The sequence below is a fragment of the Condylostylus longicornis genome, unplaced genomic scaffold, assembly GCF_029603195.1.
Source record: "Condylostylus longicornis isolate FDR11 unplaced genomic scaffold, ASM2960319v2 ptg000010l, whole genome shotgun sequence".
Classification (NCBI taxonomy): Eukaryota; Metazoa; Arthropoda; class Insecta; order Diptera; family Dolichopodidae; genus Condylostylus; species Condylostylus longicornis.
This window is the reverse complement of record NW_026577979.1, coordinates 15,612,479-15,631,789: the sequence shown is the minus strand read 5'-3', so window position 1 is coordinate 15,631,789 and position 19,311 is coordinate 15,612,479. Positions and strand designations below refer to the sequence as shown.

Here is a 19,311-nt window from a genome sequence, read left to right as displayed (position 1 = left end):
ATTCTTATTAAAATTTAGAATCTTGAACGTAATTCAATTTTCAAAGAATCACATGATAAACCGTCGATTAAATTATTCTAACTTGTCTATTTAAAATGATTTAAACTTAATAATCGTGTGCTATCAGTCGTTTTCAATTATTCAAAAAAAAAAAAAATAATAATAAAACACTCTACAAGTAAGTATTGGATTTTCGTATTTAGTATATTATACATTTTTTTATTTTATTAGTGATTCGGTAAGTTTAGTGATTAATAACTTGTTTTAGACATATAAAATAGTCTAGATACAAGTACATGAAATATGTACGAACAAGTACGTAGTAAACTGATATAGTCAAAAGGAATTACTTTGAATTACTTTAAATGAAATTATAAAGAGGTTTAGAATTGAAAACAAAAATCGTGACAAAGAAATTCCATAAGAAACAATTGAACTTTATACATTCTATGTATACGAATATATTAAGTAGACTCCTTACATAATATTAGGTGTTTTATATTATAGATACTTTTATTTGAGATAAGTTACTAGGAATTCCGGAAATTATAAGTGAAATAGATTATACAATTTATGAGTAGATATTGTCGAACTATAATTAAAATTACTTTTACGGTATTTATTGTAAAATTAATAATAAATTAATCATATAAATTGCGATATACTATATGTGTATAAAAATAAAGTGTTATACTTTAAATTGAGGTATACATTATAACAAAAATATAAATTATATGATTCAAATTATTTGTTTTATTGCGCTATGCACATTTAATACTTGTAAAATTGCATTTTATTGCTGTGGATGAATATTTGAACATTGAACTCATTTTTGTCGTAATTTTAATTACATTTGATGATAAAGTATGTGAACAATCTTAAATAATACTAATTCTACATTAAAATTTGACTCAATATTTTAATGAAGATGTCGCATTGTCAATATCGTCGCGTCGCGTGCAAAACAACAAAATTAATTAATTGTTATTATTGAAAAAAGTTTCAACTGGAAGGGATTTCAGGTCATGTACCAGATCAAAAATATATGAACGAAATTAAAAATTTAATAAGAGATTAAATACAAAGCGAATGCTACTCATATTGTAAGGCTTTCTAATACATACATTGACTCCTATTTTTTAAGAACATAAAAGTAACACTCCTTAAATGTATAACATTTGCATATATATCATGCTTTATAAAACATTAGTTAAAAGCAGTATATATAGTTACTCAAATTTATTTCAGTAGGAATCTTGAATATTTGAATTTATAGATTTGTTTTTATTTTTATATAACAGAATTTTCATTTTGTTATATTCCCGTAAAAAGAACGTATTACACATATTATCTTATTTTTGTCAGGTATAACTTCATTTATAATATTTGATTATTTCAATATATCTTCTTAAATCTTCAACATTCTATCTATCTTAAATTTTTAATTCCACTTAATATTTTTATAATAGATCTATTAAATGGGCGCTTTTTATCTTCTTAAAATATTGCGCCGCAATTTTTGCAACAATGTTGCAATTATTTGATAACACTAACAAGTGTTTGTATACTCAATAGGGATTTTATTAACTTAAAAATACTTGAGATACCAAAAATAAAATCTTCGAAAGAGGAAAAAATTTTAAAAATAGTGAAAGGAATGTAGAAATTCTAAAATTTATGAAAGTATAAACTAAGTATTTTTGTGTATTGTTATACAAATTCAATTTTATTTTAAACCAAAAAATATTCTGAATTCCTTATTTTTTTATGGGAATGAGTTATTTGCGATTTTATTTTAGTAATATTGGCTAAATGCTTTAATTACATGTGTTCAGTGTATGTATAATTAAGAATTTTCAAGTTATACAATTGTTGACGATGGAATAACTTTACGATTCCATATAACACGATGTGTATTTCATGTATTGTTAAAGTCTTTCTATTGAAGTAATTTATTAAACTTATCTCAATGTATTAGACGAATCATTTTTCAAAAATTTTTCCGGTTCTTTTAATGTAATGTAATACTTAACTAAAATCTAAATATTGCCGGTATACTATGGCTCTTAACTAAACCAACCTTTATAAAGAAATAGTAGGGACAACATTTTACTCCGCAAAATAATAATGTGAATTTTTAAGGCAGCAGAATTTCCAGTAGTTTTTAAAGCAGTTGACATATTTATAGAATACATATTAATAATGATTTGTGAGCTTTAACATATTGTATAATTGGGTTATTTGTTCAGATTTTCGGAAAAATTGAGTATCATTTACTCAATTTTTCTGAATTTTAAAAAGTTCAAAAGAGCTTGTATTGAATTTCTCTTCCATTTTGCTCCGTGTATTATTCGTATCGTTTATTTACGATACGACTAATAATGTTCGAAATAAGGCATACATTAAGCGATTTGCATCTTCCAATGTGTGTTCAATTGTATTAAAAAATAAAGAACAAATTACACAAGCAATAAATTTTTTTTCAAGTTATCGTAAATTTCATAACAATGGAGGTAAAAATAATAACAAAGTTATTTCATTTTGCTATTTTACTACAAATTCATTGATAAAAACTTTAATTATTTTATTTATTTTCATAAAAGTAAAACGGAAAATAAAAATTTACGATAATTACGTCCGATCTATTTTAAAAAGCTAAACTTCGAAAATATCAATTACCCACTTGAAAATAATAATTTTACAATTCTTGAAAGTTCATAATCTAAATTTAGAAAATTTCCAATTTATATTGATCTACAGCTGGTGTAGTAAAATTGCTCAAAATCATAGAAACGTTTATTATTTTTCAACATGATTAAATTTTAGTTTAATAACATGCAATAATAATATTTTTCTTTACAACACTAAGAAATTGAAAACATGCTCTTAGATAACAAAACAAGAGAATAAAACATTAAAATATTAATTGAATTGTTAATGTTTACGTCAAAGGATATCTGTCAGAAAATTAAAAAAATTGGAGATATTGAATAATTAATTGACATTTGAAATTAAATTTCAAACTATGATAAAATTTATAATTTATTTATATAATTCTATAATTATGGATAATGTCTATGAGAAATTTACATGATTCGCAGCTCATGTTAATGCTGAAATGATTTCTAAATTTAAATTCGAATACGCATGTATGTAAACACATTATGTACCAAATTCTATCTGCATCGAACTCAGTTGTAAAAAAGTACTTCCCAAATTTGGAGTGGCTTTAAGCTTTAAAAATGTTTGACAGATTTGCTAGTTTTATTAATTTTGAAAAAACTTCTGCAATAATTTATGTGTACGTATATTAAAATGAGTCAAATTGATTGTAAAGTAAATATAAACTCTTGTATAGTTATGGGTTAATTTCAGTTTTTGATGTAAAAAACGTAATTACAAATTCATAAAAAAGATTCCGCATTAAAATTTATAAAGTAGTTTTAAAAATTATTTAAAATTCTGATTCATATTTTGTTTTCAATTATTAAAAAGTGTGAATATTGTAAACTTTATTAAATACGATAATTATTAATTAATAAACAATTATTTTAATTTTTAATTACTGGTATTAAGTAATAAAAACCATAATAATATTTATATGTGTAAGAAATATTGATAATGTTATACATAAACTTATGACGTTTCTAGAATTTGCAAAACTTGTGATTTATTGAATAAACGCAGTTATTGGTTATATCTAGTTCAAATGATATATGTGAAAATGTGCAAAAAAAAAGAAATATTTTAATTGAAAGAAGGTTTATTTAGAATTTTTTTTTTCTAAATAATAGAAATAGTTTTCTTTTTTAAATAATTTACTGGAAGATTCCAATCTCCTTAAAGCCTGCCTCCTTAAAACTTTATTCAGTATATAGATCTACTCATACATATATGCATGTATTCGCACACGTTACGTACACTGATTTCATTTCGTTACGCGTTGAACAGTAGATTTACTACTTTGTAGTTTACACTGCGAAATTGAATTACTATGTTGAATATTATGCACTATGATTCATAGTTCATCGTTCCATTAAATATGACGGTGTATTCAAAGAATTATGACGTTTTTAAATTTTTTTGGTTTTTGAAACTATGCAATTTTGTCTTTTTGTTTAAATAAATAATTGGAGCCAAGTAATATTTTGCCAATAACTACATACGTCTAAGGGGTCATAAATATTTTTATAATCAAATTTTGCTTTTTAATAATTTATATTAGTCCCAGATTAATTCAAATATTTTAAATTATTCTTTCGATTGTTATTTTAATCCATTTTTTTTGATAAATTAAATCAAAAAAGAAACTCGTGATGTATTAAGTGTAACCCTTTACTGCGGGTAGGAAATTTTGAATGCGAATATACTCTAACGGGCTTACCTAAATTGATAGGCTGATATAATATTTTTGAAATTTGAGAATATGTTTAAGATATTCAATATTTTTCGTGAAGTTCCAGAATTCACAAATTTATAATAAGAAGTTCTTAAAATTGTGATTTAAGTTGAATATTACGAATTGAATTCACAACATTCTTAAAATAATAATATCAATCCTTTCAAATTGATTGCGTATAGAGATTTTTCGAAAATTTAATTCAAACTAAGATCTTAATATAAAGTCTGTTCGATAAATTTTCACTTCTAAAGAAGCATGTTCGAAAATCATAGTATGCTCAAAGTTTTTTAAATATTCCAAAAATATTGTATGTTAAGTTTTTTAAGATTTAATTTAGAACCTTAAATGCATATCTGAATTATCTAAAGTCTACAATTTTTGAAGTGGAGTATATACCCATCTGCACCATTATTTTCAGGTGCAAATGTCAATTTGAGAAAATCTGTAGAAAATTATTTATTTTAAGTTGCCTTTTGTACATATTCAATTCGATCACAACTAAGTATGTCAAATAATTTATCGGATAATCGACTGATTATTTTACTGATAAGTTATCAATTTTGTGATTTGTAAGAAAAACTTTCTTAACAAAAGTATAAATACTGAGTATAACTTTTAAGTTTTCATTATTAATAACAAGACAGTCGGTAATGAAAAAAATAAACTTTATATTTTTAGTGGAGCTTGGACTTTTGAAATCGTTTAAAAATAAAATTAAAAAATATTACGAAATAAATTTTTGATTCAAACTTGAAGATTATAAAGAAATCGTATACAATTAATTGGACATAATATTGTTCAAAACCAAAATTAATTAGAGCAATTCTAATTCTAACTCAACAGATAAGTGTAAATTAAGTGGTGCTTAGAGTATAAAAAGAAACGGAGAAACTTTAAAAAAAAAAATGATTTCAATATCTAAAGTGATTTTAATTTTTGCAATTTGTAATTTTTTAAGTGCTATTGAAGCATTCAAATTAATAAAAACTGACAATTTTGAAAGTAATAAAATTAATTTTCAAAATTTTAATTCAACAAGCAAATTTATATTAGACAATGGAGAGAAAAAATTTTATGAATTCGGTAATCGAATTACAGGTGAATACTTAATATTTTAATTATATAATTTAATTGATTATTTTTATGATTTGATAATTTAGAATTAAAGAGATTAAGTGCGAAATAAATTTAAATTTTACTAAATGATTACAATCTGAAGTGGTAATTTCCGAAATTTGGAGTATTAAAATGTCAATATTTATAAATTAAATATGAAATGAGAATTCTATTCTGATTGAGAAAATGGGAGTCCTTCAATTTAATTTGATATTTTCCCCTAGCGATGAGCAAAAAAAACGAGAGGACGTTTTTATATGAAAATGAGAGTTTTTATATGAAAAATAATTGTTAATTAAAGAAAATGTTAAGAAAAATGTTTACTGGGCAGACATCCAATTTTTAGTTTTGCAATTGTTACTTTATTGTAGAACCATTCGCAATATTATAGTTAATTAGATGTGAACGCGCACATTAACTGTAATATTGCGACAAGTCAAATCGAACGCATTAAATAAAAATTTCAATCAGTCTGTAAAAAATTAAAAACGGAAAGGAGCACACTTCTTAATCACGTTTTTTATCAAAAATAGTGACATATTTTAATATAGAATATTATTTTTGAAACAAAAATTAGGTATACTTTCGAGTAATGGTTAAAAATTGCCGGCTGTATTGCCGGATTTTAGTTCATCCAATCATATAGTTCAAAATTGAATTTACTTTTAACGTAAATAAGTTTAAATTTATGACGGAAGACATATAACTGCACTTTACAAAAATATATTGCTGATAATGTTTTTAATAAAGATCGTGTATTTGTTACGATGTTATCTTCATTACAAATAATGTTAATTAAATTATATACAATTTAATTGTCTACTGAATCATATGTTATATAATATCGCATATGAAGCTGAAAATAGCAAAATAAAGCAGGAAATCGCTTTAAAAAGCTCAATCTGACAAGACTGCCCATATTTTCTCAATTATATTAATATTTATTTTATTTGTTTTGCCTTTGAAACAAAACTAATTTATGGGGGTGCTCCCTTTATGGTCCCCCTTTTTATTTAATTTCGGCCTTTGCGGTTAGATCGAAATTTAATAAAACCAAATTCGCACAAAAAATTTTATTAGGTATTGTGTATATTTGTATGAATCCTACAATTTTAATATTTTTCTTGAATGATGAATTCCAACAAAAAAGGAAATAACGATCTGTAGAAATCATATATAATATTTCCCGAGTAGTGGTAAACACTCGACATTTATGACACCTAATTTAAATATAAAACCAATTAATTTTTTACAGAGCTTTTGTTTAAGGATTATTGGGACTTTTCAATCAATACCAAAATACTTCAATTTTATACTGAACCACAAATTGAAAATATTTACAATAAAAATTTCAGATATACGTTCGTATTTTATGACGTCTGATTCTCAATTTATAGCTTTTGGAAATTTTCAGATTGAACAAATATTTGAGAAATTAAAATTTATTGCGAAAAATATTTTTATCAGATTTTCAATTTCATTATTGGAATTAATTTTATTGGATATAATTTAATTAATTGAATTTTTAAAGTACTTGAGAATTCCTTATAGTAGATTAATTCAAAAAAAAAAATACTTTCATCGATCAAATGATAATTTTTTAAATACTTTAAATTTTTTCTTCATAAACAATAAATAATTAATAAAACTTTTTATCATTATTTTTCAGGTGATAAGATGAAAGGTGAAGTAAAAGAAAAATTTACTTTTCCCTCACTAACAAACAAAGAAATCACACTGTCATTCCCGGATGATAATGGAAAACAATTCAGAATTACTCAAATACGTATTTATGTAGATCAAAGTAGTACTGAAGGTGCTGCACACATTATTGATGGGGGAATTGATGAAAATTTTATAAAAATTGAAGTGAAAGCTGAACAAACAATGTATTTTTCATATTTGGCTGAATGTTATGGTTATTAAGGTGCAATTTTTATATGAAAAATTGAAATCGAAAATTTTTGATGAATGCAATCAATATGAGAATACTTTGAGTAATATTAGTCAAAATTTTATGCTGTCATTATTATGAGTCTCGATTATAAATCTTAATTATTTTGATTCACTTTTTGAGTCTTATATATAAGAAAAATATTTATTATTAATATATTGTTTAGTTTTTAAATAAATTGTGTAAAAAAATAAATTGTTAATTTTTATATTTTTTTTTGAGTGTTCAGATAAGTCAAATAATTTGCGAAAAGTTGGATATTTATGTAATTTGAAGCGTTAATACTTTGGCAAAACAATTTTAGTGACTTGTGATAAAATCGCTATATTAACTTAAGTTTTTGCAGTTGAAATAGTCAGAGAATCAAGCAATTATTTGCAATACCCTAGTAATTAAGTAAGAGAAATTAAAGTTTTAAAAATTTTTTAAATTTTATAGCTGAAATATCGTCAAAATTTTATTGGAAATAATTTTTATAAATTTTTGACAATTAATAAAATTTCGACAGTTTTATGTTTAAAGAAAAATTACTGGGAATAATTGAGTGAATTGTTCAACATTAAAATTAACTGGTAACTGTTTATGAGGTCGGGAATGTAAAAGGCATAGATCAATATTTAATTTTAAGAGGCTTTTAACTGACAAAAAAATATATAGAAAGGCTTAGCTTAGACTATGACAGACATGTTCAGAAAAAAATAATTTCAATGCCGTTCAGGTATTGAAACTAAAGTAAACGATTGCACTTAAAATTATGCTGCTTCAACAATGAAATGGCAACGGCTATTTCTCTGTTTATAAGGCTTGCATAATTTTGAAATGAGCGTGGTACAAAACGAAAAAACGATTGGTATCAAAACACATCTAATATTTGTGAATTCCTTGTTCCGGCAGAAGCAATCTTGAAACGGGTTCAGAATAAACATTGCTCTATTCACCTGCAAATTAGTAAATTAATCAATTTTCTTCAGCGTCACAACGAATTTCTACATAAAAAATATAAAAATTTTTAATAAATTTTGTCGAATATTTTCAATTAAATATTTTAAGTATTTCATTAGTCACTATTTTTAAAAAATCTAGGTAATTAAAATCTAGGTAAGTTTTTAACACATTTAATTCTCACTATCAGTTAAATCACACGAATTGAAACCCCACGTGTTATGGATTTTGTTGATTTTTATTTAAGCCGATACGATTTATTCTATATTTGAAAAATAAAGATTTTGTTTTTGTAAAATCACAACATTTTTACTTAATTTACAATGAAAAACAATATTATTATTTTTTTTTTTAATTTGGTATCCAGCTTTTAACACATAAAATCACATGATTTTTTTTAAATACTAATAAAGTGAAAATAAATATTAAAATTCAAAAATTGAATCGATTAATTTATCAAGTAATGATTCAACTGATTGTCAGGGTTTACCATAAATAAAAGCATCATAATTAATATAACTTGATCCTTTAGCTTCAATTATGAAACCAATATTCCTTTGTCCGATACCACCGCTAACAACATATGCATCACCTACATTTGAACTTTGTTCAACAATAACCGCAACATATGTAACAATATCACCACGTCCACGTGCTGGATATTCAATTAAAACCTGTATATCCTTCTCGGAACCCCATTCACCACGATCACTGTCCGTTGCAACAACTCGATCACCTAAAATAAAAACTTTATTAATTTTCAGAAATATATTTTTTTAATTAATTTGCTTACCACCAGAGCGTCTACCCAAAGTATATACAATGCTCCCTTTCCCGCTTCTTAAATTTTTATCTAGTTTAGTGAAAGTTGCCCCAGGGAACAATCTTCTTGCAGTACCAACATTATCAATTAATGATATTTTTCCTTTTAAATTATTTTTAGGTTTTGCTTCACTTGGTAAATCACTTGTCTGAGGATGACCGAATGCAATAACAATTACAATTGCAATTATTAATAAAATAAATTTATATTCCATGATCTTATTACGCAATCGTACTTTTATAGTTACAAAGCAATAACGTTATACTGACATAATCCAATTAGAATATTCAGGTTTTTATACTTTTTTTTTGTGTTTTCTGCTAGAAAACTTCACAGCATGAATGTTACCTGTGTAACCATATGAGTTATTTGTTTTATATTCAAATTATTTATATGCAAAGCGCGCGAAACGTTGCGATAATAACGTACAAATAAAATATGATACGTATACAAAAAAAAATTAATAGGAATATTTAAAAACTCAAAGGCAATAGTTTTGAATTTTATGTTTTCTTTAGTATCGGACTTAATTTTCTTAGATATAATTGGCTTGTAATTTCCGCTTGGATCTCAATTAGTGTAGCAGATCAAATTATAAGAATAAATTTTTTAAATCAATTTCACATGGGGAATGCTGACCACTATATTACCGAGGATTTTCAATGAACGAATACTAATGGAAATAATTTAATATTTTCAATAAAATCTTTGGATTCGCCTGCCCTCAAATTGTCAGTTTATTACAACATGTTTACAAAAATTATATGGTTGATTCCAAATATTTCCAAAATTTAAAATTTATGGCAACATTTTCACTTATTTTCTCTTACTTCAACAATTGTATGACTTTTTTAGAGTTCATTTTACCCATGCGGTGAACTCTTATGATTGACACTTACAATGTATCATATATTACAACATGATTGACAATATGTACATATGTCCCATATTACAAATGGAAAATCGAATTTAAGATACCAACAAAATTTTTATTATGCTCTCATCGACATACAGAGAACTCATAAATTTTAATACCTTCAACTTAAAATAAATATTTTTTTATTACTATTTATACAATTAGTAAATTTATTTAATTGTGTCCCCTAATCGGCCGGTTGCAAGATGACGATAATAACAATATTGAATTAAAATTCAAGACATAGCTAATTATTTTCATTTTGATTGTGTTTGTGTTTAATTTTTAAATTTAATTTACTAGCGAATTACACATTATACTTACATTATACTATGACTAAATTATTTTTGAGTTCGATAGAAACTGAAAATTAAATTAGTAATTCTAGTCCAGTGTTAATTGTTATGACTATTTAATGAATTTCATTGCCAATGGCTTTATTGTCTATAATACAACCAATATTCTAAATTTTTGAAATGGTTCCAGAGTTCAATAATTAAATATAGATAAAAAGTTTTATTTCTTGGTATACGTGATCAAAAATAACATAATTATTATTTTTATAAAAATCAAATAAAATATTTTAAAAAAATATTTAAGGGTATATTTTAATTCTTTTCTGTAAAAAATTAGTCATCTTAATGGAATCTAATTAAGGGTATGGAAAACACATACTCTTGATGATTGACTAATAAAACGTTGTAAATTGATAAAGAAATCGAAAACTGACCTAGGCTTTGCCATTTAAATATTTTCCATATAAATATTTTTTTGGGCATGGTTGCGGGTGACATTATGAGCTTGATTTTAAATAAGATAGGTTTAACGAGTTAATGTGATTTGACCTATCCATGAATGCGTACGATGGTTGCATAATTGTGCAACTCTTTTAAATAAACTTATCAATGCCCTATACTCGTATAATTTCAGTAGAGATTTATAACCGTCTCAATATAGATTTATTAACTATTATTTTTTTAAAAAATCAGTTAAAGTAAATCATAACTTCATAATCATAGCAAATTATGGCCTTTATATGTTCAATAAAATATCATGCGTACTTCACATGTAATACGTCTAATAACTATCTGAGCCGGAAATCAGAAATATCATTTCAAAGTTGCGTGCAATATTGTAGATTGTATATGGATGTGGTAACGCACCGCGACAGTCTAAAATTATCCTTAGGAACCCCCCTGATAAACTCAAGCAACTTGTTGTGATGCCTGCACCAGAGAGTATTAAGTTACCCAACGTTTTCCTGATTTTGCGGACCAGAGCTCAACACAACGCCAAAAGGAGTACAAGATGTGCCTACAATGTTAGCGTAATTCTAAATGAAGCCGATTAAATAAATGTGGCAAAGCAAAATAAATTTTAATTTGTAATTTTTGAATGAATGTTACTGACTGTTTTTGAGAATGACATTATCAAGTACTAGATAAAATGAAGATGGAGTTGACCTTGTCAACTTTGTGATACCCATACAGAAAAGTAATATGATATCTCGCAAGAGTGTAGAATATCGGAAAACTTTCATAATATTTCTGTTTGAAATTGTGGCTCTGTCACTAAACTTGGTATATTTCAACACTTTGCTTCTATATTTTTGAAGATAGGACTAAATTATTTTTGGAGTTGCAGCTATTGCAAGAATTTCTTGTAATTCAATTTTAAGCTGGTAAAATATTTTTGGAGTTACTCCATCGAATCCAACTCAAATAGTTTCGTGTAAGAATATTTTTAAGTGTTTTGGGTTGTAGTAGTTAATTCGTTTATTTTGGTTATTGTAGCTTTTCAATTCGTTTTTAAGTTATCGCTCGGAAACGGATATTTAACTGAAATTAAACGGATATTTAACTGAATTGGCTTAGAATTCGACGCTGATAAAAAACGTTACAAACGAAAGGGATAAATTTATAACACTCTTTCAATATTCCTTCATACGGGTATTATGACACTAAAAGCTATTAATTATAGACAATATGATAATTATAGAAAATAGTTTGATAGATCACTCAAGTTTTGATTTATTGTAAATATCATTAAAATTAAAATATCATTAATATATTTACAATAAAAAATGTAATATGTCATTATAAATGACATTTGCATATAAAATGCGACAATAATGTTCTTGTCAATAAAAAAGAGATTTTTACATTTACTTTTACATTGTACGCAACATGTTGTATGTGTTGATGAATATTTTATTAATGGTATTAATATAATACATACATACATATGTACATCGATATTACGTGATTGGAATTTCTTTAATTTAGCAGTAATGCTCTATTATTCACTATAAAAACTTTTTTTCTCTCTTATTTTTATTCACAATGTGACATGACCATCCAAAATACAATTTAAATAATTTTTATTATTACCAAAAATTCCCACTTTTAAAATCTATCTCATGTCTTGTATTTTGCTACCAAAACCAAAAATTATTCTAATTGAATGAGTAACTTTTAAAATTTTTACCTATGTAAGTAGTCAGATATGTTATTTTATTTAGAACCGCATAAATTATAAATTAATCTTATTTGAAAAAAAAACAAACCTACTGTGATTTTTAATTTAAATGAAATTAAAAGTGTAGAAATTGCATTTAGTTTTGTGTAAAACTTTTATTAACTGTAATATGTTATGTGTTATTAAAAGCTCCCGCTTTTTCCAATAATTTTAGAAGCAATGTTCACAAACTATATTAAGAGATTGGGGGAAACACAAAAAAAATTTATAAATAATTAATAAATTTTATTTCTTATGGAATAAAATTGAACATTTCCGCTCATGTTTACTTGGATTCTTTGTAGAAAGCGTAAAACTCGTTTTAAAACTTTTTTTTTGAGTGTGTCTTATTTTCTTTTAATTAAAATCAGTACGGTTCAGTGGGATTACCCTTATGATTAACGATTTCCTTTTAATTTTTGAAACTGTTTTCTAATTGATTGGTAATACTGTTTTAAATAAAAGATTTGTTGTGTTGTCAAAACAGTGTCAATAAACTATTGTTATTTATTTAACTCGTTAAAGAAATTTTTTGCTTTGTAGTCAACACCCTATTATTGTAACTTTCAAGCAAATTGATATATTAATAGTGTTGCCATGTGTTCTTTCGGCTTTGTAAATATTTACAGTTCGACAATCTTGTAAATTTATCGAACGATAATATTGTAAATCGTTCGTTCAAAGCGAACTACTCTTGTTAACCGTTTTTTATTGTCGAAAACGTTAAATTTGACCGGTAAAAATATTATCGATAGCGCAACATTTTTTATGTTTCTCTTTTGGCACAGCTTGATTTTTATGTTTATAGCTGGCATCGTTCCCTATGCAGCCAATTAGTATCCATTAAGCTACAGCATTAAATAAATATAAATTTCTTTTTTTTTTTAATTTAGTTAAACATTTACAACTAACAACCACTAATAAATTGTTCGGGAATAAAGAAAATTTGAATATTAACTCAATTTTTAAAGCTAAATTAAAGCTACCACCTAACAGGTAAATTAAATTGTTGATTAACAGCGAACTTTAAAGGACTGATCGCATAATGGCTATAGAATTATTGATCACAAATTAAGTCGAACATAACTTTTTTCATGACACACAAATTACGGCGGGAAAGAAAAAATTATGCGTACCACCGTAAGTCATGGCGAGAAAAATCTTCATGGGTTTGAGTTATGTTTCATGAAGAATCGTCAAATTTTATTTCAAAATTGTTTTTCATAAAGAATAGTCTGAAAAGTAAATAAATTATTTACTTTTCAGACATGGCAGCTATATTTATTAAAAGTTGTTGAGATCTTAAGAAAGCTTGTGACAGCTGCCATACATTTCGAAAAGTTATCTGACGATATCTCAGAAATTATTCTGCGCATAGTTTCGAAAATTCGCGCAAGCAAATATATTGTTAGTTAGTTAGTTCTCAATTACTTGTAGTAGTTGCCATACAACCCCATAAGCTGTTTGTTCATAGCTCAGTAACTATTAAAGCTACAAACTTGAAATTTTGAACAAATAAATTTGGCCCTAATTTTCAGTATAACTGTTTTAGATGGTGTGAGTTTATATGGTAATTATCATATATCTATAAAATGGCACTATACTTAAAATGCAAGAGGTTGTATGAAACTGTATAATCTCTTACGATTTTAAATATACATTTAAAATCGTTTATTATCGTACGAGTACCACAAAGTTGACACGGTCAACCATATCTATTCTCATTTTAATATTATTATTTCCTTATTACTTCAATTTTATCGTATTTTATAATAATTAATAAAATTTATCAATCAGATATAATTAACTAGAAATACAAAAAATTATGAGAATTTTATTGCATTGTAAATTTGTGAAATTAAAAACAAAATGTGCGTGTATCGTTCGAGTAAAATTTCTAAATTTAAATTCTAAAGAAATTTCGATATAAAATAGAATTTTAAAGAATAATTTTTTTTAATAAATTATTTTTTTTATAACAAAAATTGAATGAAAGTCTATTGGGAATTTTGATTGTAAAAAAATTCTTGATTATTGAAATGAATAACAATTTTTATTTTGGCTAGATAAAATTCACTTTAGTAAGTACGATAATAAATTCGTTAAATAATAAACATAAAAAAAAATTTATAAATTAATAAAAATTTAGGTTGAATTAAGAAGTCTCCCAGTTTTTTCAAATACTATTCCCAACAACGGTCTAAAATTTGAAAGGTCTTTGAAGCAACGCAAAAATTAAAATATAATCTTGTCTGCTACATCAGAAGCTGTGAAAGCGTCAAATATAATTACGTTATCAACAAATTTATCAATAAATACACCTGTTTTGAATTTAAGTGTCATTCGTGTATTTTTTACTTTACATATTGTAAATGATTTTCGTGAAAGCAGATCTGTAGCAGATTGGGTCTGAAGCAATAAAATTGGGTCAAACTAATGGTTCGTAAACTAGCGCTTTTCCCTTCAAGACTTTCTGTTAAAAACAATCTAATACTGAATATTTAATTTACTTTCATTCATATACCGAAATATATCAAAAAATTGCATATATTTAGGATGAACAAAAGAAAACAAATAAGGCGTATGTTCGAATTTAAGGGTAACTTGCGTGAATAAAGAAAAATATTTATATTTTTTGATGGCATGGAATTTGTCGTTAGCTTTTTGTATTTACAGAAATAAGGTGTCGAAAACTTAAATTTTCTACAAACCGTTCGATCCAACTTTATTAATTTTGCGCTTTCGTCTACTATGTTCCAAATTAATGTTAATGACATAATAATGATTGTTATTCACGCAATTATTATCCGTTATAGTATTAATTATAATTATTATTAGTATTCATGGGAGCGAAAACAACAACATAAGCGCATCCAAATTTTGAAGAGATGGAAGCAGTTCTTAGTGTTTTTACAGGCCCGATAAAAGTAATGTCATTTGGGAAAAATATTATGACTGTCGAAGTTTCAGCTGTCTCCCAGAAATCTTAAATAGAACAAATTTTATTTATTTTTTCAATAACACTTATCAATTAAAGCATTCATGTTTTAATCTGTTAAAATATTAAGCCATCCTTTTCTAATTTATATTTTGTAATACATACCTATTGTTTATTACTTAAGAGAAACTGAAACTGATTTAGATTTTCTTAATAATGGTATATCGCTTTACTTTTAAATACATTTCCGTCTGATTACGATTTGAATCCTTTAAATTGCAATAAAATAATCGAATTTTTATTATATTAATCACTTTTGAAAAAAGTGCGATACATTTTAACCTTATGAAAATTGATTTATTAATCTGTTTCTTGAGAATTGCCCGTTTAATAAGCTTTTATATAATTTTCCGGATAGGCATTTTTTGTTGCATTTCAAAAATATTAGTCAACAAATGTATGCTTACATACACAAGTAACAGTTCCTATTTCCAAAAAAGTAAAATAAACAAATAATTTAATAGGAAAAATAGTCTAAAATTTTAAAATGCATAAAAAATGTTTTCCTGTTTATAGAAATTCATTAATAAAAATGCAAAAAAAAAACTTTTGTACTATATTAAATGTGACTATTGAAAAAACGAGTATGTAAAATAAGAACATGACAAATAAAATTATTTCAGATTGCAATATCAGATTGAACACAATAAATTTTTATTAAGTAAATTACTATCACATTTTGCTTTATTACATATTTCATATAGAACTTCAGACTCGACTGTATTAGCTTAGGTTAGCATGTTCGCCAATACCGAATTATAACTCCTATTACAATTCAGAAGTCTCCTCGAGATAGAGAGAGAGAGAAACATCAGATTCATAATGCGATACGGATATAACTTAGCCAACAATTAGCTGGTTGCGCCACGTTTTGTTCTTTTTGTACACCTACCGTTGGCTTGCTCAATCGCCGCATCGCGTAGGAATTGTTTGCACGTACTCAGAGGTATTCCTCTGAGTTCTATGTTTCGAAAGCTCATTCGTCCTCTAGTTTCTTTGTCAATTCGGCTATATTACTAGGAAATCTCGGACCATTGTGGAAATAGAGGTCTCCGCTTTCAAAACCTTCATCGTTGCCAACTGCTTCGGATTGTCTGCCATTTATTGTAAAACCGTCTTTTTTCGGCCACCTTCATTCATTGATCCGTGTAAAAGTGGATAAATGACTATAAAATTACACGAATAAAAACGAACAAAATTTATAAAAATAATGCTCTTGTAGAGACAGAAAATTGCTAATAGAGAAATTAATACCTTTAATTCACAAATTTTTGCAGATTTTTCTACTATCTAAGAGCAACTCTTTCTTAAGATCATTATATTTTAAATATTTCACTATTTGTATGAATGTAACGTTATATTATAAATAGTGAGAAAAGAAAATAAATTATTGACAATATGGCAAAGACATATGTCTTCTTACTCTAATTTTACTTTTGAAGTAAATTTCAAAATCATTTTTAAAAATCAAAAAGATATTCAACGAAAGTTGGGGTTTGTAAAATAGCACATTTCTCTTTAACAATTCAATTACATAGATTTTCTAATTTTAGATTTAATACTAAATCCAATTAAATTAATCTATTAAAATAATTCTTACTACCTTACAATTTTGAATACATTTCTCCTAAATCTATGAGAGTTTACAAATTTTAAAAAATTTTACAATTTCATACAAAGAATAACTGTAATACTAATTGAGGTAGAAGCAGAATATTTTAAAATTTTGCTTTATAAAAATAGTATTTCCACTAAAATCTAATTGTGAAACTTGTACATTTCATTTTCCCATATGTTAAACAGTCTTAAAGTTTCGTGATCAGACGAACAGACGGATATTCCAAATTAAATTGGCAGATAAATTTTTTTTCAAAAAAATTTGTTTGAAAGAGGAAGGAAACTATGAAAAAATTTGTTCTAAATAAAGTGAAAACTATGATCGTTATCAAATTGTTGAAGAAAGAAATTAAACAAATCTATAGTAGCTTCTTCTCAAGTCCACAATGATGCCATAATCGTAATATTTTTTGAACAATAATGAATGAAATTTTAATTTCAATTTTAAATAACAATCAATCAATTTACAAAATGTAGAATTTTCCGGTTTAGTAATTAATTTAAAAAATATTGTAATTTTTACAATCAATTAGAATCTAAGGAGATTCTAATCAATAAAAAATCATCGATCGCAAATTTTGTATTTCCACTAGCAGAAATTATGAGCGAAAAAAAAATCAGTGTTTTTATTTTTTGCACAATCTAAGGAGAATATTTCTGCTTTCGTTTTTTTTTTATTGGTAACTTTGGGTTTTTACTTAAGTATATTTTTTTTTGTTTTTGTTCAATTTTCATGTTTAGTTTTCTAATGGTTGAGGAAATCATGAATAACAACATGAAATAAAAATTTAATAAATTAATTCGGAATTAGTCTACAATTCGAAAGTCAAAATAAAATTTCTTAATTTTATTGACGGAAGAAAATCACCTATATTATTCGGATCTAAGTGAGGTACATTTCTCAGAATTTGACTTAGAGTTTAATTGAATTGAAAACTGGAAAACTTGCATTGAATTCAGGATGTAGATTATTACTACTGCCCTTTCGAACTGAGTATTCTAACGTTTGTAGACAGAAAATACGAATTTGTTATAAAGTTAAGAAATCTATTGTACTAAATTCGATTTAAGAAGTTTCTGCTTGTGTACCAACAGAAATATAGATTACAAAGAGGTGTTACTTTTGTGCATTCAGAACACTTTGCCAGAATTTTAAATTATTAATCCATTTAAATATAAAAATCTCTGTATTATTTTAAAATTTTCTAAGAATTGTGCTATTCTTTATATAGTATAAAAAACCCTTTGGAATTTTAATTTGTTCGAAATATTCTGGAAGTTCGATTCAACTTTTAATTCTACATTACGCATTATTATTTTCTCATATTTAAAGAAAACTCTGAAAATTTTTTGTTTTTTCTCTTTCAATACCATAACTGACTCTATATTGTTTAAAATTCAATACATTTTTATTGAACTCATTTAAAATTTTTTTCTAGTTAGTTAAAAAAAAAAAACAAGATTTATTGTTTCTTCTAGAACAAACAGAAAATAAACTATACAAAAAGAAATGGTTAAAATAATTTATAAATCGCCTATGACTAATTGTGTACGTTCCTCGTTAAATGAAGTTGGAATATAGACAACATATAAGAACAAAAAAATTTAATTATGCAGAGAAATAAGAATGATTGCATCTTATAAGGTTTGTAATAATGAAAATTGTAAAATAATTTTAATCCATACCTATTTTAGCCCTAATTGATTTTTTTAAAAATCTTTTAGAATAAAGGACCCTAGGTAGTTTTCATTGAATTAATTTAGTTTTTCATAAGGGTGATGCCAAGTTTTTTAATTGAAATTTAATTTTAATTTTAATTGGGACTATTTATGTGCAGGGCGGCATTGTATAGAGGCTATACTAATAATAATTATGGTCATTGAATGGGTCAAAAATTTTTAAAATAAAGAGCTAAATATTGGAATTTCCAACTTACAAATCAATTTTTCATTATACGTTTACTTTCTTTCATTTATTTTGACCTAAACCATTGACTATTTTCAACTAATGACATTGAATAAATTT

General features: G+C 25.3%; 2 protein-coding genes across 3 annotated transcripts; one reads left to right on the top strand and one right to left on the bottom strand.

The window, feature by feature from the left end:
• The first annotated feature begins 99 nt into the window (after positions 1-99).
• On the top strand, positions 100-7,458 carry LOC129619152 (uncharacterized). 2 transcript variants are annotated; one of them, XR_008697847.1, is made up of 2 exons: positions 100-178; positions 7,188-7,458. XR_008697847.1 is itself a non-coding variant. In XM_055534249.1 (2 exons), the coding sequence occupies exons 1-2, from the start codon at positions 5,308-5,310 to the stop codon at positions 7,442-7,444; spliced, it is 450 nt and encodes a 149-aa protein (XP_055390224.1). In that variant the 5' UTR covers positions 5,086-5,307; the 3' UTR covers positions 7,445-7,458. The 2 variants fall into 2 exon arrangements, 1 of the variants encoding a protein (XP_055390224.1); XM_055534249.1 differs by lacking the exon at positions 100-178 and adding an exon at positions 5,086-5,500.
• A 1,175-nt stretch (positions 7,459-8,633) lies between these two features.
• Positions 8,634-9,520, bottom strand: LOC129619100 (uncharacterized). Its single transcript, XM_055534185.1, has 2 exons — positions 9,208-9,520; positions 8,634-9,150 (listed from the first exon to the last, which is right to left on the bottom strand). The coding sequence occupies exons 1-2, from the start codon at positions 9,449-9,451 to the stop codon at positions 8,894-8,896; spliced, it is 501 nt and encodes a 166-aa protein (XP_055390160.1). The 5' UTR covers positions 9,452-9,520; the 3' UTR covers positions 8,634-8,893.
• Between the last annotated feature and the right edge of the window lie 9,791 nt (positions 9,521-19,311).

Excerpts from the sequence above, each read along its gene's own strand:
- LOC129619152 (XM_055534249.1), top strand. The coding sequence starts at position 5,308 with ATGATTTCAATATCTAAAGTGATTTTAATTTTTGCAATTTGTAATTTT. Across the intron at positions 5,501-7,187 it reads ATTCGGTAATCGAATTACAG|GTGATAAGATGAAAGGTGAA; the intron begins GTGAATACTTAA and ends ATTATTTTTCAG.
- LOC129619100 (XM_055534185.1), bottom strand. The coding sequence starts at position 9,451 with ATGGAATATAAATTTATTTTATTAATAATTGCAATTGTAATTGTTATT. Across the intron at positions 9,151-9,207 it reads TTTGGGTAGACGCTCTGGTG|GTGATCGAGTTGTTGCAACG; the intron begins GTAAGCAAATTA and ends TTTTTATTTTAG.